Here is a 25,491-nt window from a genome sequence, read left to right as displayed (position 1 = left end):
AAAACAAACCCACTGAGTCATCTGGAAAAGGAATACCATTCAAAATTGAAGGTATGGTTTGAACTAGGCCTAGATCTGTTCCTGCAAGAAAATGTAAAAGACCTCCCATCATACTTAAAGAACAGTACAGACTTCTTAAACCGTATAACAATCCCTGGTAGGCAGAATATATAATCACCATGGACGTAGTGTCGTTCTACACCTCAATTGAGCATGGAAAAGGACTACATGTTAGTGAGAGCTTTTAAAGGGACTGACCAGTTGAATGGCTACACCATACACAAATGTTGATGGATTTGTTGAACTACGGTCTTGCACAACGTTTTTACGCTTGATGGCAAATTTTACCAGCAAGCACAAGGGATAGCCATGTGCACCTCCTCCACCCTCACCTACGTGAAATTATTCAAGGGGTGGTGGAAGAAGTAGGTAGCCTGGGCTGATGAGACCAGCCAATACTCTGAGAAAGTGGCCCTATGGACCCCATTTATTGGCGACCTATTTATTCTGTTGGAAGTCAGTGAAAGTTAACTAGAATTCTTCTTGACTAAATTAAATCGCAATGATTTTAATTCACATATACACAGTCGTCAATCAAGCAACTTCTTGGATGTAGATTTGGAGGATAAGATCTTGACAACCAGGATCCACAGGAAACCTATAGCAACCAACTCTATTCTACATGTGAATAGTGACCATCCAGATGCTCTCACGTGGAGCATCCCCTATAGCCAGATGTTATGCAAGGAGGGTTTGCTCAACAGAAAAGTTGCACGATAAGGAAATATGCAGGATGGTTAGGAACATCAGAGAACATGGATACTCAATGACCGCATTGGAGAACGCCAGTAAAAGGGCTAAAGAAAAAACGAGAGGACAGTCTTTGTACCCGGAAAATATTCAGGAATAGAGCAGCAAAATAGTAAAGAGACTGTTCCTGGAATATAATATGGCCCAGCTCAGTATCAAGAAAATTCTTATAAAGAATTGGCACGTCATAAAAAATTATGAACATCTTGGAGAGATTTTTGAGAGAGGACCACAAGTAACATCTAAAAAAGTTAGGTCCCTGGGAGACATTCTAACCTTGAGTCACTATGTTTGTAAGCAATAACAACCAGGACAAGGAAATTGGTTAGTTAGAAATATGGAGGGTTTTACGGAGTGCAATTCCTGCAAGTCTTGCAAACATGGACTTCATTATAAGAGTTATCACATATTTGAAGACCATGAGGTACCAATCAAGGAAAGAATAACATGCAACACAGAGTATGTTATCAATGCTTTGAAATGTGGCTGCAAAAAGTTATATGTTGGTAGCATGAAGAGCACATTGAAACTAAGAATCCTTCAACATATGAGAGCAATAAAAAAAGGTGTTTAAAAACTACCCAATGGCCTGTCACTTTGATCAAGCTGATAACCGGTCCCTATCAACATTCAATTATTGGGGTAACAAACAGTGAGGGCTCAACAGAGAGGAGGTGACTGTGAAAAGGAATTGAGGAGGCAAGAATCACGTTTGATACTCTCTATTGGGACAAAAATACCCTGGCGCCACAACATGGATGCAGAACTATTTGTTCACCTGTGATGTTGGAGTTAGGGTTGTTGCACTTCGATGAAATGGTTATAGATTATTCTTAGAACTTGTATAACCCTTAAATTGTAAAATATCATCCCCTTCCTATTTTTGGGCTCGAGGTAGAACAGCTAATATAGTGGGTATTTCAAGAGGGGATTGGACCCCCAAAAAAAGGGGGGGGAAAAAAGGGAAGAAAAAGATATATAGTAGATATTGTATGGCACCGTGTACTTTAAGTAAAATGTTATGCACTTTACCTTAGTGAAATGACTGAGGGTACTATATCATGCACAAAGCACTTTTTACTTCAAATCCTGTGAACTAACATCGTTCTCCACAAAAAGTATGATCAGGATCAGAAAAAGATTTGCGTTTCATTTTATATTCTTATGCAATATTGACACAGCATTGTGCACTTTAAATATGTGTAACGGACATTCCTCCATAGAAACTAGGACCAAGCACCTTAGGTACTTTAGTATTAAACTATGAATATAGGGTTTTGCTTGACTAACATAGTGGAGGTTATCGTACCCATTCTGTATTCTGCACTTTAATTATGATGCTGCCCTCACTTGGTCATAAATCTCCAACAAGAAGAAATAACTTAAAGTCTTATAAGAGAAAATTAATTTTTGGGAATATCGTTTTGAAAAGATGTCCTTTTAAATATTTTAAAATGGGCAATAAGTGAGGTATTGGAAGATGGCATAGTAACAAGAAAATTATGCATGTGTACCTGGTTCAGTTGTGAAAAAAGGAAAGGGGGGGGGGGGGAAGAATAGCTCAGAGTATTCTTAAGTGCACTAAGTGGATGAGAAGAATGAAAGATTCAATTAAATAGAACTGGAACCCTTAAGTATGTATTACGGTGTCTAAAAACGTACAATATACCAAACTTGATAATGTAACCTAAATATGTGGGACAGTGAACATCAACATGGTGGAAGGATAACTCTGTTAATGTGTTTGGGAAGTGTTGCTTTAGCTGTTTGAGGGTCAGCAAAACAGAGTAAGGATATAGAATAAAATTGTTCACACTGCCGAACCCGACCAGAACCAGTAGAAGGCATCCACGAAACACGTCGGTCTAAGTAAAGTACGGAACAGAATATTGTGTGTTAACCATGCACATGTAATTATGAAAAAAGAAAATTGAGGAAGCAAACTTGATATTGGACGGTGCCGCTGTGCGGTGTTGACGATACGGGACGCCCAAACAAATATATATCTATCTAACATGGAGACTGTAGTGATGGTCCATTCGATCTCAGTGTCCATGGTGATTTTTAGAGTATAGTATTCGGTTAATTCCAACGGCTGAGTATTGGGAGTATCCATGACTCTGTGAGGCAAAGCCTTAAGTGGGTCTGGCACCCCTCTTCTCCTTACCAATGTTAATAATTTGCATCTTACACCCTGCACATCTGCATAAATGGTATATGCCGTGAGACTTCGTGCATCTGTTTAACCAAGGATAATTAACCAATGTCAGGATAGAAGAGGTTAAATGTGTCCATTAAATTTACATCAGATTAATTCACAAATGGACGCAACAGGGGCAGTTGTTTCAACATAAGTAATTTTAATATGCATTCTGCTAGGTAGTAAAGAGTGTTGTTTTTTTTTTTTTTTCCTCTTTCCAGTTTTGCACTACTATAGAAATAAACTGGAATGTGATTGTTACACTGTAATAATAAATGTCAACATAAGTTTTAGTGCAGTTGCTCTAAATATTGTATATGTGTTCATTGATCCTGTATAGAAATAATCTACTGTGTGAGTTCAGACGGAGTACCATTGTTAGATAACTAGGATGAATAATACAACACTTTCTTTTACCTGTAACCACCATTGTTGGTATCATTTCATAGTCTTACACAGCATGAAAGGTGAGGTTGGCACACCATGTATCAGTCATAGAATCTACTTTGAAATAATGATTGTCTATTGGGGAAAGGTAATACTTCAAGCTCATTGCGCATGTAGCTCAATGAGGATCTAAATGGCAGCAAAGTATTAAAAGTATACATTTCATACTGTGATAAAACTACAAAGGAATCCTAGTGTTTAAAAATAAAAAGGGATGCTTGCGGATTACTGGGAATAGCACAAAAGCATGAAAATCTATGAAAGATACCGAACCTGAATGACTATTAACTTTCTCTCTTATGGTAATTCTCACAGTGAGAAAGAACATTTTAATTGCGTTAAGAACGAAGAATAAAGCTCTTAGTCCTGTTGGGCTTCTTTAGAACTTTATAAGCAGTTTATTTTATCAAACCACTAGTCTTCACTCTGATCCAGGCAGGAAGACACCAGCTTAATCTGATACACAAGCTTATACTGTACCCGTTTACTGTGGTACTCCACGTTGGGCAGCCAAACGGGTTGTTAAATGTTTGCAACTGTGACACATTTTTGGTAAAGGTAGGTGAGATTTGGGCTGGGACTCCTTGAGTTAGTTTGGTGAAAATTTGTGTCTGCTTGATTCATTGAGATCTTCTTGTTACAGTGTGTTCTATATCCGAACTGCAAAGTTAAATTGCATTTATTGCCCAATTTAAAAATCCCAACCCCATATTACATCCATTTTTAATGAGAAGTACCTCTAGATCTTCTGCGCAGCAAGGTAGTTTCAATAAAATGAATGTCAAAATATGACAAACTTTGAGGAGATGGTTTTCTTTGTTTTAAAAAAATGTGTATACATGTGAGTATATGTATGTATATGTGTGTATATATATATATATATATATATAATGTATATCTAAATTGAAGTGTGGTGTATTAAAGTAGATTTTCTTACCATTTTTCTTCTAGTCAATGAATAAGAAAATTGATATTATCAAGGGGATATTCGTGGCCTGTCGACACTCGGAAGCACGTTATATTGTTCGGTCAGTATCTTTAAAGCCTGATCATGCCCTAATTAGAACCTCTCCTTTCCCTGACAACTTCTCCCTGTATTTTATATGACCTTAAGATTGATTTACTCACTTGTTAAGCTTTTACTTAATCTCCCTATGGGTCTCTCCTATCCCAAAACTGTCTGCTTTGTGACTTTAGATCTTTGGCTGGAAAGCTCCGGATTGGTCTTGCAGAGCAGTCAGTCTTGTCGGCTATTGCACAGTCTGTGTCCCTCACTCCTCCAGGACAAGGTAAATTCCGCAATATCCAGTATGTGACCTTTGATCTTGAAAGCAAATGTTAAGATGCCTCCTTGACATTTTATGTAGAAGAGCCTCCTTTTTTTGTGTCGATGGGAGTTGTACTCTTGTGCGTTTTTTGTTTTTTGGGGGGGGGGGGGAGATGGAGGGTGGTTTCTCTTTTTCCTTTCTGTACTGGAATGATGAATATGATACAATTTGAGGTGCAAGGCAGTTAAGTTACTAAAATGGTAGGTGGAAGGAGGGCACACAGTACATTGGAATAACCGGACAAATTGTAGTTTAGAATAGCTCCTTAAATGAATCTGTAGTGTAGACGGACCTACTGCATACAGTTTAAGCCTTAAATTGCATTCCTGCTTTTCATTTGTCTTATACGTCCTTTTCTTCTTTGTCGTTGTGCAATAGATACCAATTCTCCTTGATTTGGGCAATCTTTTCTTGGACTGCATCACTTAGATTAGCTTTGTGAATAGAATTAACATGTCATTTTAACACCTGTGCTGTATAGTGCTTGGATATGTCCTTTCGTTATTTTTTCCTCTTTCATGTTGAGAATATTTAAAGCCTTCTGCTTCATTAATTCAGAAGCCATCTTATTTTATTTTAAATCGCTTTTATTGCCGAAATATATATTGAGAAGGCTTCTGCTCCGATTCATAATCGTACTATAGTTACTTGCTATGAGCGGAGGACATTTTCAATCTCCTAAACATTTTAAAGCCTCAGTAGATTTTTTGATCTTGAGGATTCTTTTAGCTCTCCGAAGAAGGGCAGTTGTTCTGGAGCTCTAACTTAAGCAAATCAATGGAAATAATATAACGGGTCTAAGGTTTGTACAGACCACCATGAATAAAGTTTCTTTATGCCATGCAAGACCCACCGCCATATAACAGATGCTTTTGAGATGCATACACAAGTGTTTGGTAGTTTAATGGGTGTTTCAACATCTTGGTTTTTACAGGTTTTGGTAGAGTCAGTGGCTCTCTCCACTGTTCAGTTAGTAGATAAGTGTAGATATTCTGGCAACTGAGGCTGGACGGGCTCTCTGGTAAAGAGATGAGACCCTAGCAGGGAGTGAAGTGAATTTTCCCTGCATCTGCTCCAGCATATGGATGCTGTCTAGATGGATGGACCTAAGCTTCAAAAAGATCTGCAGGGCAGTTTGTGAATTTGCATAGACTGGCGTCCACTTGTAGCCTACGTCCTACTTACAGGTAGTTGCCTGAGGTTATCTAAGTATTAGTTCCCCCATGACACTCCACGAGTGTATTGTATTTTCATTATATCTATATTAAGATTACGGCATAGCCAGTGACCACCCTCTGTCCACAAATGCTGTTCAGTCCCATGTAGTGCTCCTGCCATTGTAACATTCTTCCAATTACATTATTAACCCTGCAAAAGGAAGTTACTCATTTCTATTTATTTGCCCTACTCTACTCAGTGACCACGTTACTGCTGTCCAATCGTCTGTAGTATGTCTGATGTGCTACGCTTTTTGACCAGCAATTGTGGTAAAGTATTTGTTACTGGATTTGACACATTGAACTCTGCATTATTGAGACCTGGAGCTATTGGGATAATTAGAGGCTGCACAGATTTCTCATCTCAATGTTTTTAGGTTAATGAGCACTTCTTTGTGCGATGAGATCAGAGTGCATACAAAGCAAAATACCAAATTGTTCCCAATTGTATTATTTAAAATGTTACAAATGCTTTGTGTGGGCACTGGCATGCCTGTCCTTCTGGGACACATCTTAAAATGCAGAGTAGCAACAAAGCTGCAACATTTAAGGAATGCACATTAAGAAGTGCGTAGGAAATTTCGACGTGGAGAGAAATTGATGCAATCCTGGAACCCATTGATCCTAGAGTCCCCATCTTACTTGTGCTTGGCATTTTCAGGAGTGATTACCCAGACTGTTCGAGAAATTGAAAATTAAGTATTTACTAATTAATAGCAAATGGAGGCTGAGGTCCTTCACAGTTAGTTTATTACAACTCGTTTTAGTGAACTAATTTTAGAGTCTTAATTTGCCTTCTCCCTTCTACTTAGAGTTTCCCCCTGAAGTGGTGGATGCTAGTAAGGGAAAGTCTGCGGAGGCCCGTAAGGCCTGGTTAGAGGAGAGAGCCATGATCCTGAAACAGACCTTCTGGTAAGTAATCTCCCTTTGGTGCTTCCAAACGGGCACATATGACAACAGTATATTTCCTAATGGATGCAATTCACATCACTAACGTTTATCCTAAACTGATTCCGTTTAATAATAGGTTCTCAATTTGATTTTTTTTTTTTTATTGTTATTCAAACAGAAAGGTCATTACAGTTTAAAAACAAGTTAACCATATAACCGCAAGTACTTGCTCTATATGCACAGGGTTCTCTATTAATTTCTAGTCAAAACTTTATCCAGACGGTCTAGCTATCTTGTCTCTATTCTTGGCTAGTAACATACATCATTATAAAAGACTTGTACTGGTAGCAACCACGTGCGCAGAAGAACTGCAGTGACAGCACACATCAACAGAGTAAAAGAAATGGCATAGTGTATAGAAATGGAAGACAAGCTAAATCTAAGATTGACAGGGGTTTCAGTGGTTATATACTAGGCTTAGTTTCAGCACATTTTCACTAGTTTAGAGCTCTCCAATTGCAGCATGTCAGACACGAGACCCTCATGAGGTCCTGCTTTTTACTTTATATTCTGAAACTTTTTTAACGAATGCCAGAATACATTGGAAACACAAGCTCTGGTTAATCTTCCCTTGACATGGTACAACTCAAGGCAAATGCAATATTTAGTTGAACTTTATTGGGATGAAGGTCAGAAGGGCGGTTTGTAAAAGATGAGCAGCATATTAACGTTTGTGTTTAGGCATGTGTTCTAGCAATGTGACAAATACAGAGCTAGCAAGTGGCTCTGTGCCCGTAGATACTTTGAGCCTGTCTTGGTATTGTACTCTACTTCGTTTGCATTCTGAGATTTTGAATGGTGAACACTGTTGGTAAAATTGCTAGAAATGGTGTGATGTCAGGGGCCACATAGCAATGATGCAAGTAATTATTTGTATTCTCTAAACATTGAATGAAAAAGAACAAACATTGTCATAGCCGATAGGTCTGGAATTGGATGCAAAACTTTTGGCTTTGCAAAAACGTGTTTTTTTGGCGTGGTGCTATTAAACAATGTTGGGGAGCTACCAAGTCCTCACCGATCTGCATAAAAAAATTGCAGTAAAGCAAACAAATAATTTTGCCCGTAATACCACACATTGCCAAAGTAATCCTAGCCTTGAATGGAGCTACTTTGGGGGCAGATGGGCTCCTTGAGAAAGAGCAGAATGCCATCACCCTGAGCCAGTGGCTGTACTCTGTTGACCTGGGCTGCAGTGGATGGAAAAACCATGAATGAAACTACAACAGACCAATTGATGAAGAATCCTGGCTGAAAGCCCATTAATGTTAACCACATGATGGGTATCATTTTTGTAAAATATAAGTGTTTTGGTCAACGCCAGGCCTACAAGTTGAAAACACCCAATTTCCTCTAAGCTAGTGCAGACAGACAAGTGATTATTAGACCAGCTGTTCAACCTGTATGTTGTAGATGTACCTTATCAGTGTTTTTAATAGAAAAATTTCTGAATATACAAATCTAGCCAGCAAAATGAGATTCAGAACCCTATCCACTACAGGTCTCTCCCATCTCTTTCTGTGGAGCTATTGAGCCTGAAAGCTATTGTGATAAAGCAGCAAGTTGGGCATCTTTGATTGTAATGGGTCAACAGCGGAAATCCATTACACACACAAATGTAAAAATTCATATAGGCACGCACACTTAGACCTGACAATATACATGTACGCTTTTACACATGCTGACCTCATACACACATCTATGCAACACAGCATATGTAGATTTAGAGCAAAACCCCTACAAGCATCAATGGACGTGTTGACCCAGCATCCATAAAAGTGCAAATGCACACATGCCAACAGACATATAGGCATTTATGGAGGCACTAACACACCTACAAGCATTCAAGCACACACAGAGTATCACACACTTGTGTAGAAACTATACAAATTGTAGGGGTGAAAAGGTAAGTAACACATAGGAACACATGCAATTGCAGATTACATGCATTAAGGAATGCATATTCAAAAGAGGATCAGTAAGGCTGAAGTTTTCAGATCAAGAAAAATTGGAACGTTATGCCTGCAGCATAGTTACATCTGTGCTCCTGCATCCTCTTGCATGTCAGGAAACAAGGGGTATGGACTCCTTTTACCTTTGACATCTATCATTGGATTTAACAGTTGCAGCAGACTCTTTGGCAGGCATATTCTTCCTTTGCTCTCAATTCACAGGTGTCCTCATTCAGAAAGCAGACAGCCTGAGCAGCCGTCTGCACTTAACATATGAATGTGATTTCAACCGTGGAGTCTCCTGCTCCATCTGTGAGTCCTTTTTTTTGTTAGATAATTTTTATTAAAGATAAGAAAGCACAGTATTACAAGTATGAATTAAGCCAATAAGAGTATAAGTATAAGCATACAGGCAAATATAAAGTAGTAGTAATACATTAAGCAAATAATACATAGAAAAAGGTAATATACTTTATGAACAGAGATAATAATGTTGCTAAAAACAAGAGGCTAGAACAAGGATTATTGTATTATAATAGTACACAAAGAACCTGAGGACATAGTGAGAATGAGTAAAATCTGTAAATAATAGGTTAATTTTTTTTATCAAAAAAGGGAAAAAAGAAAAACAGAACAGAGAAAAGAGAAGAAGAGAGAGAGGAAAAGAGGAAAGAGATTATGATGTTGGTGACAGAAAAGATGTAAAGGGAAGCCATAATAAATCAGATTTGATTTAAAGATGAATGGAGGATTGAGGAATAGAGGCGATTCTATGTTCATCACATATAAAGTTCCACCAATGTAAAAAGGATAGTTTAGAGTTGTCTTTCCAACAAGTTAGTATAACTTTAAAGGCCACAGCAAGAAATAAATCCAGTAATGGTGAAATAGGAGTCACTGTATCAAAAGCTGGCGACAAAGTGCCTAAAAATACATTTTGAAGATTAAGTTGTAATTTATGAGAAAAAATCACAGCACATTTTGTTTGACCAAATAGCATCCCAAAAAGCATAAACCTTAGGACAATAAAATAATAGATGCAATAAAGAACCTTCAGCATTAAGGCAAGACCAACAAGATGCTGTAACGGAATGATTGAATTTATGTAGCAAGAGAGGAGTAATAACAACTCTATTATAAATAAAAAATAGGGATTGTGTGAGTTTAGCAGCCTTAGATGTCTTAAATATTTTCAGCCAGAACTTGTCCCATTGTGATATAGATAAAGTCAGAGAGGTCCTGTTCCCAATCCAATTCAACCTTAGACTTATTCCGAGTGACAATAGGGGAAGATAAAGATTTATAAATGAGAGGCAGTAGGAATAGTGTCGTTAGAAATTTGATATAGAGAAGAGTCAGGAAGAAAGGAAGTAGGAGTTGGTAGAGAGAGGAAGGTCTGAATACATCCCTGAAGAATAGGAGCTAAAGTATCATATTGCTGGATACAGGAATCAGGCAAATGAAAAGATTATTGCAACTGATGGAAGGAAAGAATTACATTATTGGCAAACATTTGATGTACATAATAAAGACCCTTTTCTTTCCATTGTTTGTAGTAAAATGATTTGTGGTGAAATTTTATGTATTTGTTAAACCAGAGTGATGACGCTTGAAAAGATTGGTGGTAGTTAAGTAACTTAAAGAAAAGTGTGTGCAACAAAACTTGAGAATGTTTAAAAATAGGATACTTAGAAATAAAAGTACAGTTAGACATGTGAACAACATCACGTATTAAAAAATCATTTTAACAGTGAGCTTTCAACATTAACCCATGGAGGCTTAGGTAAATCCTGATAATCCTTAGACAAAACAAAGAATTGACGAATCAAAAATGCATCCTGGTATAAATTAAAATCAGGAAATCTTACCCCACCCTCATTCTTAGGTCGAATCAATTTAGATAAGGCAATACTTGCATGTTTGTTATTCCATAGAAACTTGGAGCATAGTGAATTAATCTGAGAGAAATAATATCTAGGAATTTTAAATGGTAACATTGACAATATAAATAGAACCTGGGGGACAATCATCATTTTAATTGTATCAAGTCTGCCCCACCAGGAGAGAAACAAAGGGGACCAAAGATTTAACAAATTAGTAATCTTAAGTTTTAAGGAAGAAAAATTATGAAGTAGTGTATCACGAATGTTGGGGGAGAACCAGATGCCAAGATATTTAATTTTTTGAGGACACCATGTAAAACTAGATATGTCAAACATATATCTGTAACATGAGGGATTTAAGGGTAGAACTTCAGTCTTAGAGAAGTTTAATTTGTAACCTGAAACTTTAGCAAAAGATGAGATTTCCTGTAAAAAGGGAGGTAAGGAGGATTCAGGGTTGGACATATAAACAAGAACATCATCAGCATATGCAGACAGCTTAATTTGTGTAGACTTAAAACTGAAACCGGTAATGCGAGGGTTATTCCTAATACGTTCCAAAAATGGCTCTAAACATAACAGGAACAATAATGGGGACAGAGGGCAGACCTGACGTGTACCTCTCTGCAGGGAAAAATTGGGGGAAGAGAGACCATTAACAAAAATACAAGCTTTAGGATTAGTATATAACAATTTAACATAAGAAATAAATTTCGGGCCGAAACCAAACCATTGTAATGTATGAATCAAGAATTCCCAATTAACACGGTCGAAGGCTTTTTCTGCGTCTAAGGATAGAGCAGCTAGCGGGGAAGGATATTTTTTACTAAGGGCAAGAATATTGGAAAACATCCTGGCATTATCAGAGGCCAATCGACCTTTAACAAAACCAACTTGATCTGGGTTAATGAGTATAGGGATAATTTTCTCTAAACGAGACTCCAATATCTTTGCAAAAATTTTACAATCGTAATTAATTGGTGAAATAGGACGAAAATTTTTGCAATATTATGGATCTTTACCAGGTTTGGGGAGTACAACAATAAGAGCTTCCAAAAAAGAGCCACATGCCATGGAGTTGGAAATAAAGGAATTAAAAAGTTCAAGTAATTTGGGAGCAAAAATTGAGGAAAAAGCAGAAATTAATTCAATTGAAAAGCCATCGGGGCCAGGAGCTTTTGCTTTCTTCAAAGATTTAAGAGCATCATTCAATTCTTGTAGGGAGATATCTTCTTCCAGGGATTGGAAATCATCTTGGGAGGTTTTAGGCTTAGGGATATCACGGAAAAAAGAGACCAAATCTTCCTTAGAGGGATTGGTAGTTTCGGTATATAAGAGCTTGTAAAACGATTGAAATGAGGCAATAATATCAGAATCAGATGAAAGGAGTGTATCATCCAGCTCTGAATGAATGGGACCAATAACTTTTCGTTCTGATTTAATTTTTAGATAATTAGCAAGCAATTTCCCGGCTTTGTTTTGGCCACCATGATATTTCGATTTAATCTTAAGGAGAATATTACAGGCACCCTTGGTAATAATCTTATTTAAAGTGGATTTAGCTTTTATTAAATCTTGCAATGATGAGGAAGATGTGGAAGAGAAATAATTATGTTCAAGCAATTTTATATGGGCTAAAGTTTCTTTATATTTAGTGTGAAGTAACCTTTTCTTCTTTGAGGAATAAGCAATAGTGAAGGCTCTAAAAGATGCTTTAAAAGCATCCCAATTGTTATGCAAGGAAGTGTCTAGGGAGTTATTAAAAGAAAAGAATTCCTTGATAAAGGAAACCGCTTCTGAAATAAAAGCACGATCTGATAACAGGAAATTATTGAAGCGCCATCTGCCCTGTTTACAAGTGGTGAGGGATAAATCAATACGGGTGGAGACAGGAGCATGGTCAGATATAAAAATGGACCCAATGTCAGAGGACAGTCGACAAGGTAACAATGCTTTAGAAACAAGTATATAGTCAATTCGAGATCTAGTATGGTGTACGGGTGAAAAGAACGTAAACTATGAGGTATCAGGGTTACACGTTTTCCACGCATCAAATAGAGGGCGGGAGGAGATGGCAGTTTGAAATGATTTGTGGGATTTGTCAGGTTTGAACTTGCATTTGGATTGTCTATCAGTGAACGGGTCTAACCAATTATTGAAGTCACCACCAACCACAATATTGGGATTGGAAATGGATAGAAGTTTCAACTTTATAGAATGCCAAAATTCCGGATCTGGTTTAACAGGACTGTAAATATTGAAAAAAGCTATCTGCTTCTTGTCTATGATAACCTCAGTCAATACCAAACGACCATTTTGATCACATTCAGTCGACAAAATTTGAGCATTAATAGATTTATGAAACAAAATAGCAACACCACCATGTCGATCCATAGCAGGGGAGAAAACAATCTGGTTAACCCATTGACGTTTAAGTTTAAGAGATTCTGTGTCATTGCAATGGGTTTGCTGTAAAAAAGAAATCTGAGTGTTAAGTTTAGCAAGATGAGACAATACCTTCTGACGTTTGACCGGGTGACCCAGACCACGAACATTCCACGAAACGACATTCACCATACTTCTGGATGGAGGGGAACGTACGGACATAAGACCACATAACTGCAGGAGTGACAAAAAAAGAAAAAGAGACAATTTTCAATAGCTAAAGCAAAGGACAAAATCCTGGAAAAAACACCAAAGCAAGAAAATAGAATAAAAAATAAGGAAGAGAGGAAAAGGGGAATAGAAATAAATTAAAGAGGGAAGAGAGTGCAACAAGAGGAGTAGGTGGAAAAAAGTAGACAGATCAAGGAGGAACATCCAGATCTGTAAAAAGAGAGAAGATCTAAGAACGGGGAGCATAGTGACACCGAAGGACACGGACCACCATGAAAACAGGTGAAGAAAACAATGAAATGTACGAGAACTTCACATGTATAAAGAGAACAGAAAAACAAGGAAGAAAAACAGGCAGATCAATATATCAATAAAGAAAAACAATCCATCAATGGGGAGGAAATCAAGAGCCAGTGTCCATGCCATGTGCAGAAAAATTCTGAAGAAAAAGTTTGAGTTTTTCCGGATCCTCGAAGGAGCGTGTGCGACCCTCATGTGTGATTTTGCACAGGCAGGGATGAAGAATTCCATATTGAATGTTAAGTTGACGCATCTGAGGTCGAAGAGCAAGAAATTCTTTACGTCTGGCATTGGTAGCATTGGAAATATCTTGAGATATAAAAATATTATGGCCAGACCAGGTAAGACGGCGTTTGATTCTAACAGCTTTCAAGACTTGCATAAGATCGGTGAACTCCAGTAAAAGCATTATAATTCCACGCGGTCTGTTAGCAGATGGTATAAGCCGACCCAGTCGGTGAGCCCTTTGTATGTTAAGAGGATTTGATGAAGATTGAAGGTCTAGAAGCTCTGGAAGGAATTTCTTTAAGAATGATACTAGATCAGCCCCTTCAACATTTTCCGGCAGGCCAAAAAGGCGAAGGTTGTTTCTGCGATTGCGATTTTCAAGATCCTCTGTGTGGAGCTTTAGTTTAAGAACTTCCTGTTCAAGAAGAGGGATCTTTGTGGAGATATCCTGTAAATCGCTGACCCGTTGTTCAAGATCTAGTACCTTACTTTCCATAACAATCCATCGTTCCTCAATTTGTTTAAGCTTGTCATTGGTAGCGGACATGAATGGCTGGAGGTCACGTACCTCATCTAAGATGGAGTCCAGGACAGGGTTTTGTGAAGATAAAATCGGTGAAGGCGGGTCGTTTTTGTGCCTTTTCGGTTTTGTACCTGAGCTCGAAGCTCTGGGCGCAAGCGGATCGTTTGACATTCTTGAGCAGTAGAGAGTCAGGGATACAGTAATCCAAAAGCAACAAAAGCTTAGCGTCACTTTAACGCGGGATAGTAGTAAATTCAACAGAAGCAGGAACACGACTTGGAAATCTGATATGCTATAGTCTATCCCGGAGCAACTAATCCCTTTGGACACTAGAACACAGTTCAACAAGACCCCACCATGACTGGACTTGGCACAGCGATGACGGAAGGAAAATGTCTCACAAAATCAGCAAGTAATTGAGGAGACCGTGACTAATGAGGGAAATTCACGCCATAGACAACATAAGCATGAAAAACTCACATATTGACTGAGAGGTAAAGTCCATGAAAAACCAATGCAGCAGCAGGAGGTGAAAAGAGGCAGCAGAAAATATAACCAATTAATGCCCTTGAGGAGCTTCAGACCATGTATAAGAACATTGGAAACATAAAAATTCACAATTCCATAGCTGTTCAGGGAAAAACACAATTAGAGAGATGAAAAAAGAACCGAGCACCGCAAAAAAGCAATACAAAATGGCGGCCGCTCGCATCTCTGAGGTAAATAACAGCAGCTACGGTGAAGAACCATTTAGATTGGTGAAGTGGGAGAGGAAAGGCGGTATAAATAACTCACTGCGCTGTCCTCATCACAAAAATGCAGGAAGGGCATAATGAAACTGATGGATAGCAGGCATTACATTTTGAAGGGCAAAAAAGTAAGAAAAATCGGAGCGCGAGCACCGCGATTCAAAATGGCGGGCGCTCGCGTTTTTATGAGGGAATAATCACCGCCGCGGCTTCTAGGTGGAAGAACAATGCTGGAGTCTCCATTTGCGGCAAGCCGACTCACCGATCCATTACAGACTCGAAGATGTCATCCAGGCGTGAAGAAGTGGCGTCCGAAGATGAGATAAGGACAGAGTAGCTCCGCGTCCACACGGAGCTCACGTAGAAGCCGCCATGTAGCGACGGCGTCCAAGCCACGCCCCCCCATCTGTGAGTCCTGCAGCACCTTTAACACTAGCAGTGAGATGGTCCTAGGTCCTTTAGGGGATCAGTATCATCTGAACCTGTTGAGAAATGCATGAATATGTCCTTCCTTCAAAACTTTTAATGTGACTTATAGAGACAGTCCTATATGGTCAGTGGAAGCCTCTAACGGTTCTTGGCGAAGTTGTTTTTTAAAGATGATCTGTAAGTTTTAGGAACCAACACTCTTGCATTCTCGAGGCATTTCATGTTCAATGTACACACATGTGAACCAATCCACAAGCGTTCTGTCAGCATCCCTCTCTCATTCAATAACCACCAAGGGACCACCAGGTCTTGAAACACTTGTTTTCCTAGGACATTGGGTGCTCAGTGCCTCTTGGCTCCCTCTTGTTTCTTTTGTAATGCTGAGAAATCTCCCTCTACATTTGAATTAAAAAAGACTGACTGTGACATAGTTACTATTATTTCAAGTCAGTCTGTCTGCTCTCTTACACTATGCTCTCATACTTTGCCATCAATTAAAAACCATTCCACCAATAAACTCCCCTTGTGACAAGGTAACTTCCAGATGTGCAGTAGAGGCAGCGTGGCTGCATATCTGTTGTCATGTTGCACTACCAACCTTCCTCTAAGGAGCAGTTTTGCTCCCAGTATTGGGTGGCAAGGTAGCGAGTGTTTGGAAATAGAAGTGATCGTATGGAATAGAAGTAAACGAGTCTCTAGTAAAGATACCTTTTGTTCTACTACTTCATCACTGTCTTCATTAAATTAACAAGCAGCCTGTCCACCCACCCTGGTTAAACAAAGACAGTGGATGCGGAGAAGGTGATTAAAACCTTGGTTAGACAACAAAATGAGCTTGCAGTAAATTGTAAGTTCGAGGCATATGAGCTGCAGATTGTACACTTAGCATAGGTCGCCATCTGGTGTTGGGCCCGGATGTTTGCAGTTTGTTTTTCTTCTTGGACAGTCTTTGGAAGTCACGAGTTTGGTGACTCCTCCTTCGGTCCGTACTGCGCATGGGCTTCGGCTCCATCCTCAGATTGTTTTTTTCCGCCATCGGGCTCGGATGTGATACTTCGTGCTCCGGCTTCGAACTTCTACGGTTCCAGCCTCGACGGAAAATCCTCGATTCTTCGAGTTCCTTCATCATCTTCATCTCTCGAAGCGGCACTTTCTCCATCCCGTACATCGACACCGGCCTTCGGGCCCTCCGCGACTCCGGTCCCGGCCGATGGAAAGGACTCCGTTCAAAAAGTGCCCAAAATGTGGGTCTAAATTTCCCCACACCGACCTCCATCAGGTGTGTAACCTTTGCCTCTCTCCGGAACACGAGGCCAGAGACTGCCCCGCCTGCAAGTCTTTTCGATCGAAGAAGACCATCCGAGATCGAAGAGCTCGACGCACCATGGCGCACTCATCCTCTGCAGCTCCACCGGACATCTTCGGAGACGACGCCGAAGCTTCGGGGCAAACACACACCGAGCAGGAGGAAGACGTCGTCAGCGCTTCCGAGGCCGACGACTCCGACGTGGAGGACATTACACCAGCGCAGCGGGCCGTGAGTACTATGCCCCTTCCTACCCCCACGCCGAAAACCAAAGAGACTCGGGTTACTCCCTCGCCTGCCGGCCTGGGCAAAACCAAAACCAAAACTTCGATCACCCCACCTTCGGGCCCGGTGTCGAAGCTCCCAAAGTCTCATGGCAGCTCGGGATCGAGCCAGCCGACACCCGGTGCCGAAAAACAGCATCCGGCACCGAAGACTGCAAAATCCAGCTCGACTCCGAAACCACCGGTGCCAAGCCTGGACACTCGGTGCCGACCAAACACAAACACAAATCTGTCGGCACCGATGCTCCGGCGCCGAAACATCATTCGACGCCGAAACACCCGGAGACCTCAAAAAAGCATGGCGCACACAGACCATCGAAACCCCCGGTTCCGAAATCACCGGTGCCGACAGACGACTCGACACCATTGGCTCTGTTTACACCAGACCCTTTACAAAAGACTTTGTCCAAAGATCCAAAGACTGGGCTTTTGACTTTAACTACCAAGAAAAGACGCCTTGATGCTCCGGCTCCTCCTCCTCCACCCAAACGGAAGGACTCTGCTACTTCTCCCCTCAGAGTGCCCTCCCCACCACCACCTCCCCTACCCCCTCCACCTCCTCCACCGCCTCCACCTCACAGGTCTCCGCCACCTGTACCTCACTACGATCCGACCCCATCCCCAGATCCGGATGATGGGGATCCGGACAATTACCCGTCGGACGCCCCAATGGATCCCACTCCACCAGGGACCCCAGATCCGTGGGAGGATTACAATAACCCTGATATACCCAATGTACCTCAGGACGACCTATACCCATCAAGACCGTCTCCTCCAGAGGACTCCTTAGGGTTTCACCATTTAGTGCAGAGAGCAGCACACTACCATGGGGTGGACATGCACAGTGAACCAGTAGAAGAAGACTTCCTACTGGATACATTTGATATACAAGACAAATCCACTTCCATTTTACCCATGCTTAAGGGTGTCACCAAGCACGCTACAGAGGTGTTCAAAGACCCTGTCAGAGCCAGAGTACTGAACCCTAGAATAGAGAAGAAGTATAAGGCGGCACCCACAGACCCTGCTTACATCAAGGGCCCTGCTCCCCTAGATTCCCTAGTTGTCTCCACAGCTAGAAAGCGGGCTAACTCCCAATCCTCAGGAGATGCCCCACCGCCAGACAAAGAATCTAAACTTCTGGACGCGTCTGGTAAACGCACCGCCTCCCAAGCTGCAAACATGTGGCGCATTGCAAACACACAAGCACTGCTTGCGCGATATGATAGAGCACACTATGACGAACTAGAGGCTCTTATGCAGCACCTTCCAGAAAAATACAAGCACAAGGCTCATGACCTGATACAGGAGGGTAAACTAATTACAAACACCTCCATTAAGTGTGCCCTCGATGCAGCCGACACTGCTTCTAGGGCCATAAATACCAGTGTCCTTCTTCGTCGCCACGCCTGGCTCAGGATCTCAGGGTTCAAGCCTGAAGTCCAGGCATCCATACTCAATCACCCCTTTGACCAGGAAACACTCTTTGGGCCAAAGGTAGACGAAGCGCTCGAAAAGATGAAGAAAGACACAGACACAGCAAAGTCTATGGGGGCACTCCAAACACAAGCCTCCAAACGTTCCTTTCGACGCTCGTCCTTTCGTGGCACAGGCAGAGGCTCCTCCACCGATAACGCCTCTACCTCCTACAAGTCCCCTCCTCAAAATACCTTTTCAAAGGGCAATCAGAGAGGTGGTTACAGGGGTAACAACAATAAGGGCAGGGGCAAAACCAACAACACCCGTTCTGCCACCCCCCCCGCACAATGACTCCCCACCGCTCCCCCCAGACCATTCCACTCCGGTCGGGGGCAGACTACAAAACTTTATCCACGTATGGGAGTCCATAACATCGGACAAATGGGTGACCCAAATCATTCGGTCAGGGTACTGTCTCGAACTAACATCTACCCCACCCAATATCCCACCAAGGCACCGTCCAATGTCTCAAGAACATTCCACACTGCTCAAACAAGAGGTACTCTCACTCCTCCAAAAACACGCTATAGAGCAGGTCCCCGTCAATCAACAAAATCTAGGGGTCTACTCCCTATATTTTTTAATACCAAAGAAAGACGGGACCCTCAGACCCATTCTCGACCTCCGGCCTCTAAATGCCTACATACATTCAGACCATTTTCACATGGTCACCCTACAGCAAGTCCTCCCACTCCTCTGCCAGGGAGACTTTCTCACAACCTTGGATCTGAAAGACGCATACTTTCACATTCCAATACACCCCTCTCACAGGAAATACCTCAGGTTCGTGGTGGACGGGCAACATTACCAATTCACGGTTCTCCCCTTCGGGGTCACCACCGCACCACGGGTGTTTCCCAAATGCCTAGCAGTAGTAGCAGCACACCTCAGACGTCAACACATTCACGTCTTCCCTTACCTGGACGACTGGCTGATAAAAGCCGCGTCCTACGACCAATGTGTGCAACATACAAACAGCACCATCCAACTGCTCCACCAGCTAGGCTTCACGGTGAACTACCAAAAGTCCCACCTCATACCATCTCACACAAAGCAATATCTCGGGGCCACTATAGACACCTCCAAGGGTATTGCCTATCCAAACTCAGCCAGAATCACAAGCATTCAAGCCTTACGCAAAACATTCCTTCCTCAACACTCTCTTCCAGCAAGAGTGTTTATGAAGCTCATAGGAATGATGGCGTCTTGCATCTTCATAGTGCCCCATGCAAGACTCCACATGCGTCCACTTCAAGAGTGCCTAGCACAACAGTGGAACCAGGCCCAGGGTCAGCTGACGGATCTGGTGTTGGTGGACGGCCGCACACATCACTCTCTGCAGTGGTGGAACACCACAAACCTTTCCAAAGGGCGACCGTTCCTGGACCCGGTTCCTCAGGTGATTCTAACAGCGGACGCATCGCTCTCCGGCTGGGGAGCGCACCTCCTACACCTCACCATGCAAGGTCTATGGACGCCACAGCAAAAATCGCTCCACATCAACCACCTGGAGCTCTTGGCGATCTTTCTAGCCCTAAAATCTTTCCAAAAACAGATTTCGGGCAAAGCAGTCCTCATTCGCACAGACAATATGACTGCGATGTATTATATACAAAAACAGGGGGGGACACACTCTCCCCAGCTCTCCCGCTTAGCCCAGAGCATATGGAGATGGGCAATTCCCCAAAACATCTTTCTCCTGGCACAGCACGTTCCAGGCGTACAAAACACCATGGCAGATCTGCTCAGCAGACAAACACAACAACTACACGAATGGGAACTGCATCCACAAGTTCTTCACCCATTCTTCCAACAGTGGGGGCATCCTCAGATAGACCTCTTCGCCACCCACGAAAACAAAAAATGCCCAAGCTTCGCCGCCAGATACCCACACCCATTGTCCAAGGGCAATGCGATATGGATGAACTGGTCAGGCAGATTTGCATACGCCTTTCCACCTCTCCCACTAATTCCATTAGTGGTCAGGAAGCTACAACAGCACTCCCTCACACTCATTCTGGTAGCTCCGACGTGGGCCAGGCAGCCGTGGTACACCACGCTACTACAACTGTCAGTGGTACCACATCAAAAACTGCATCTATCCCCATGCCTCCTAACCCAGAACCATGGAGAAATCAGGCACCCGGACCCAGCTCAGCTCAACCTGGCGATCTGGCTCCTGAAATCCTAGAATTCGGATACCTTAACCTTCCCCCTGATTGCATGAACATCATCATGGAAGCTAGACGTCCTACCACTAGAGCATGCTATGCCGCAAAGTGGAAAAGATTTGTAATTTACTGCCGTAACAATACAATCAACCCTCTAGATGCATCCATACAGCACATCATATGCTATCTGCTCCATCTTCACAGGTGTAACCTGGCATATTCATCCATACGCCTACACCTAGCAGCGATCGCTGCTTATCTACAAAACAGACAGCATTTATCACTCTTCAGAGTGCCCGCTATTAAAGCCTTCATGGAAGGCCTTAAACGCGTAATTCCTCCCAGGGCACCACCTTCCCCTGTATGGAATCTAAATTTAGTTCTTACACGTCTAATGGGTCCGCCCTTCGAACCAATGCACAAATGTGAGCTACAGTTTCTCACCTGGAAAACAGCTTTCCTTGTAGCTATCACTTCCCTTAGAAGGGTTGGTGAAATACAAGCGTTCACCATACAGGAACCCTACATACAAATGCATCACAGCAAGGTCATACTTCGCACAAATCCGAAGTTTCTGCCCAAAGTCATTTCCCCCTTCCACCTCAATCAATCAGTGGAATTACCTGTCTTCTTTTCGCAACCCCAATCTGTTGCAGAAAGGGCCTTACACACACTTGATGTAAAAAGGGCGTTACTATACTACATACAAAGAACGCAACCCTTCAGGAAGACTAAACAATTGTTCGTTTCCTTCTCTCCACCACATAAAGGCAACCCCATTTCAAAATCAGGGATAGCTAGGTGGATTGTAAAATGCATACAAATTTGCTATCAAAAGGCAAAGAGAACATTTTCTGTTCCCCCTAAAGCCCACTCTACAAGAAAGTTAGGGGCTTCTATGGCTTTTCTAGGGAATATACCCTTAGATGACATCTGCAAGGCAGCCACATGATCTACACCGCACACCTTCACAAAACACTACTGTGTAGATGTGCATTCCAAGCAGCAAGCTAGGGTGGGCCAGGCTGTACTAAAGACACTTTTTCAAACAGCTGCAACGGATACCGGTGGTCGCCGCTAAGGTTGGGTACTGCTATGTAATCTATGCTAAGTGTACAATCTGCAGCTCATATGCCTCGAACGGAATATGCTACTTACCAGTATGCATCTGTTCTTGGCATGTAGAGCTGCAGAGTTGTACACGCCCACCCGCCTCCCCGGCTACCTGTATCCGTTCCAGTACATCTTATTTAGATACAACACATGGGTTTCTCACTGTTATTACTACGCTCCATCATTTCCCTATTGGCGAAAAACAATCTGAGGATGGAGCCGAAGCCCATGCGCAGTACGGACCGAAGGAGGAGTCACCAAACTCGTGACTTCCAAAGACTGTCCAAGAAGAAAAACAAACTGCAAACATCCGGGCCCAACACCAGATGGCGACCTATGCTAAGTGTACAATCTGCAGCTCTACATGCCAAGAACAGATGCATACTGGTAAGTAGCATATTCCTTTCAGTGCACTCTGCCAATTTAGTGCACCAAGGCTCCTCTAGTCCAGTACATTTCTTTTATGAGGAGGCATCTTATCTGTTTTTTTTATAATCTTCTTGAAAGGGAAGAATTGGGATTACAAGGAAGTAACATTTATTTATTGTGCAATTTTGGGTTGCAGCACCAGTTTGATTTAAAAAATCAACCTAATACTCTGTAATAAGTGTGCGCTTTTTGAGGAGAGTATGGTGCTGACAATGAATTTATGCCTCTTACCTTCACATACAATCTCCTGGGAGGCTTAGTGAGGTACTTAACATAGTTATGGAGACAGAAGTGGATCAAATTCTGTTATTAAGAGATCATTAATCTGTTTAAAATAAATGTTTCTTTTTGTGTTCCAGTGAGTTGCCGAACTATGATGCCATTGTTCCTGTCATGCTAGAACATGGAATTGAAAACCTGCCAAAGCACTGTCGGCTTTCACCAGGTAACAGCACAGGTTATGGAAATGAAGCTGCAGTAACCAACGTACATTACAGAATGCACATGACCTCTAGTTCTTTCTGTTCAGTCTTGCAACATCAGTAACCGGACTACTTTTCAGCACAAATATCTAAGACCATTTTTAGAATCTGTACTAGTCTTCATGTCCTGCTTATGGTACTTCTTTGAGGGCTTTAGTGGGACGGAGCACTACAGATTGGAACTCAAATGTATGCAGGAAATGTTTGCATATGAATTGCTGGAGAAAACTTGTAAAACATGTTTTTACTTGAATATAGATTCAAAACATAATTTTCTCCATTGATGTAAAATTAGTAAACTAATACCAATTCCACCACTTTTTAATTGATGCTTAGAATACCCATATCGAATTTGGCATAAAGGCACTGCTGCAACAATTCTATAATAGCTAACATAAAATATGTATGGACTCCTTGCCGCCATAGGTACATACTCATTCTCTTCCAGGGGATCCTCATCAATAGTCATAAGCACTGAATATTCCCGCCCATGTGCGGGGACCCCGGAAATAATAAAATTATATATGTAAAAAACATACATATATACAGCTCTGTATATGTATAAACATATATCATTTTTTCCAAGCAAATGCAGCTCCCATAAAAGGCTAGGCAATGTAAAAATATATACATCCAATAACACACATATATCTATATATATGTATAAAGGTATAACAATACACCCAAATCTCTTTTTTTTTTTTTTTTTAATGAGGTAAACACTCATGAGAAAGCAAAAAATAAAGAGAACAAACTGTGGAAAAACACAGATGTATAACACATTGCCAGCCTGCAGGCTGCATTGCAATACAATACCATAGAGACTAAAAAGCCCTGTACAGGTAAAAACTGGCACCGTGCCTTTAAGGCAGCCCTGACTTCCATATCCCATCATGCCTCAGGGGTGACAGTTAGGTCAGTTGTTCTTTCCGGCTCCTTCAGTCAGGACCCTGGAATTCAGCTCTCTTCTTTTTTGACTCTTTAGTCAAAAATTATAACAACTTTAAGATTTTTTTTGGACTTCTTCTTACAATTTCTGTGAGGAAGTCAGTATCCTGTGTTTTTCTGACTGATTTTTCAACCATTTTGTCAGAAAAATGCCTTCTTTATTTGTTCCATGCCCATCTTGTGGAAAAAAGAAGGCTGCGTCAGACACACATGAGGTGTGTATCATCTGTCTGCCGGACTCTCACTCTCCAGCAACATGTCGTCATTGTGAAGACCTTTCCAAAAGGACTTTAAAGGAGAGGGAGAGGATTAGGCTGTATGGCCTAGCAGAACGGTCGACGTCGAAGCAGTTGGTCCCTGTTTGCTCTCCATCGACGTCGGGCTCGGCGTCGAAGACTCCAGCGGCGGGATCGTCGCTGAGAGGTGAGGAGTCAAGGGGAAGTCATGCTGCAAAGAGAAAATCGACGTCGACTTTATATTCAGCGTCGAAGAGGATGCGTTCGACGTCGACGGCGTCTAAAAGCTCGGCGTCGAGGACTCGGCGCCATAGTTCAACGTCGAAGAAGCATCTGTCGACGTCGAGAGAAGATCGATCGACGTCTGCACAGAGATATCGTTCGTCGTCGAAAGAAAGACATCGTTCGACGTCGAGGTCGGCGAGACATCATTCGACGTCGCGAGAAGAACGTAGACGATCTCCACAGTCGACGTCGAGACCAAGATCGCCGTCAAGATCAAGATCGCCGTCGAGGAAACATCGTTCGACGGCGAGGAGGCTTTCGACGTCGTCGGAGCTTTCGACGTCGAGACAGAAGTCTCCGTCAGGAGTGACGTCGAGGCAGACGCCTCCGTCAGGGCCGACGTCGAGGCAGGAGCCTCCGTCGGAGTCGACGTCGAGGCAGGAGCCTCCGTCGGAGTCGACGTCGAGGCAGAGGCCTCCGTCGGAGTCGACGTCGAGGCAGAGGCCTCCGTCGGAGTCGACGTTGAGGCAGGTGCCTCCGTCCTCACAGGTCTCCAAAGCTTTGGTGAGGTACATGAAGCCTCCGTCGAAGGTAATCTCGACGTCGAGACAGGAAGCTCGGAGCCTCGAAGATTCGAGTCAAGGGTACGCAGGAGGTTTCACATATTCGCCTCACAATTCGACCAGTCTCAAGGCGAAAATCTCCTCATAGACTGATATATACAGCTCCGGAGTCACCGCGTATCATTTCTATCTCGCCTTCAGGATCAGAGGGCTCAGGTTCAAGGTCAGCATCACCAGAGCTTGTACATCAATCTCCAGTTCCTGCAAGAGAAAGTTCGCAGGAGGAGGACAATGCTGTGCCTCAAAGTCCCGTAAGGGAGATGCCTCAGGACCCTGCTATGACAGACACAATAAAGGCATCGCTAACAAGAATAAGGGGCGTGGTATTCCCAGCGACACCGATCAGACCAAGATCTCGAGAAAGAGAATCCCGAAGTCACTCTCGAGCACCAAGAAGGCGATCCAGGTCTGCCTCCCTCAGAAGAGAGTCGACCAGATCAGAGAGAAGGCGCCGTAGGACCCCTTCTACCTCCCCTTCTTCCAGATCATCCAAAAGGGATTATTCACCGACACTCTCGGAGACGCCACCCTCTCGGGTATCTCCGGTAGATGACATTTCTAC

At 42.3% G+C, this 25,491-nt stretch overlaps 1 protein-coding gene across 2 annotated transcripts in view; it reads left to right on the top strand.

The window, feature by feature from the left end:
* Nucleotides 1–25,491, top strand: part of LIG1 (DNA ligase 1) — a 502,345-nt gene that overhangs the window by 257,123 nt on the left and 219,731 nt on the right. For both annotated transcript variants that reach the window (XM_085616644.1, XM_085616645.1), the window contains exons 13-16: nucleotides 4,409–4,485; nucleotides 4,655–4,746; nucleotides 6,815–6,914; nucleotides 22,775–22,860. In XM_085616644.1, coding sequence (XP_085472770.1) covers nucleotides 4,409–4,485; nucleotides 4,655–4,746; nucleotides 6,815–6,914; nucleotides 22,775–22,860 — 355 coding nt within the window. The remainder of the gene's footprint in view (nucleotides 1–4,408; nucleotides 4,486–4,654; nucleotides 4,747–6,814; nucleotides 6,915–22,774; nucleotides 22,861–25,491) is intronic.

This window comes from Triturus cristatus, chromosome 7, assembly GCF_964204655.1.
Source record: "Triturus cristatus chromosome 7, aTriCri1.1, whole genome shotgun sequence".
In the NCBI taxonomy this organism is placed as follows: domain Eukaryota; kingdom Metazoa; phylum Chordata; class Amphibia; order Caudata; family Salamandridae; genus Triturus; species Triturus cristatus.
The sequence above is the reverse complement of the archived record's forward strand: the minus strand, read 5'-3'. Positions and strand labels throughout refer to the sequence as shown.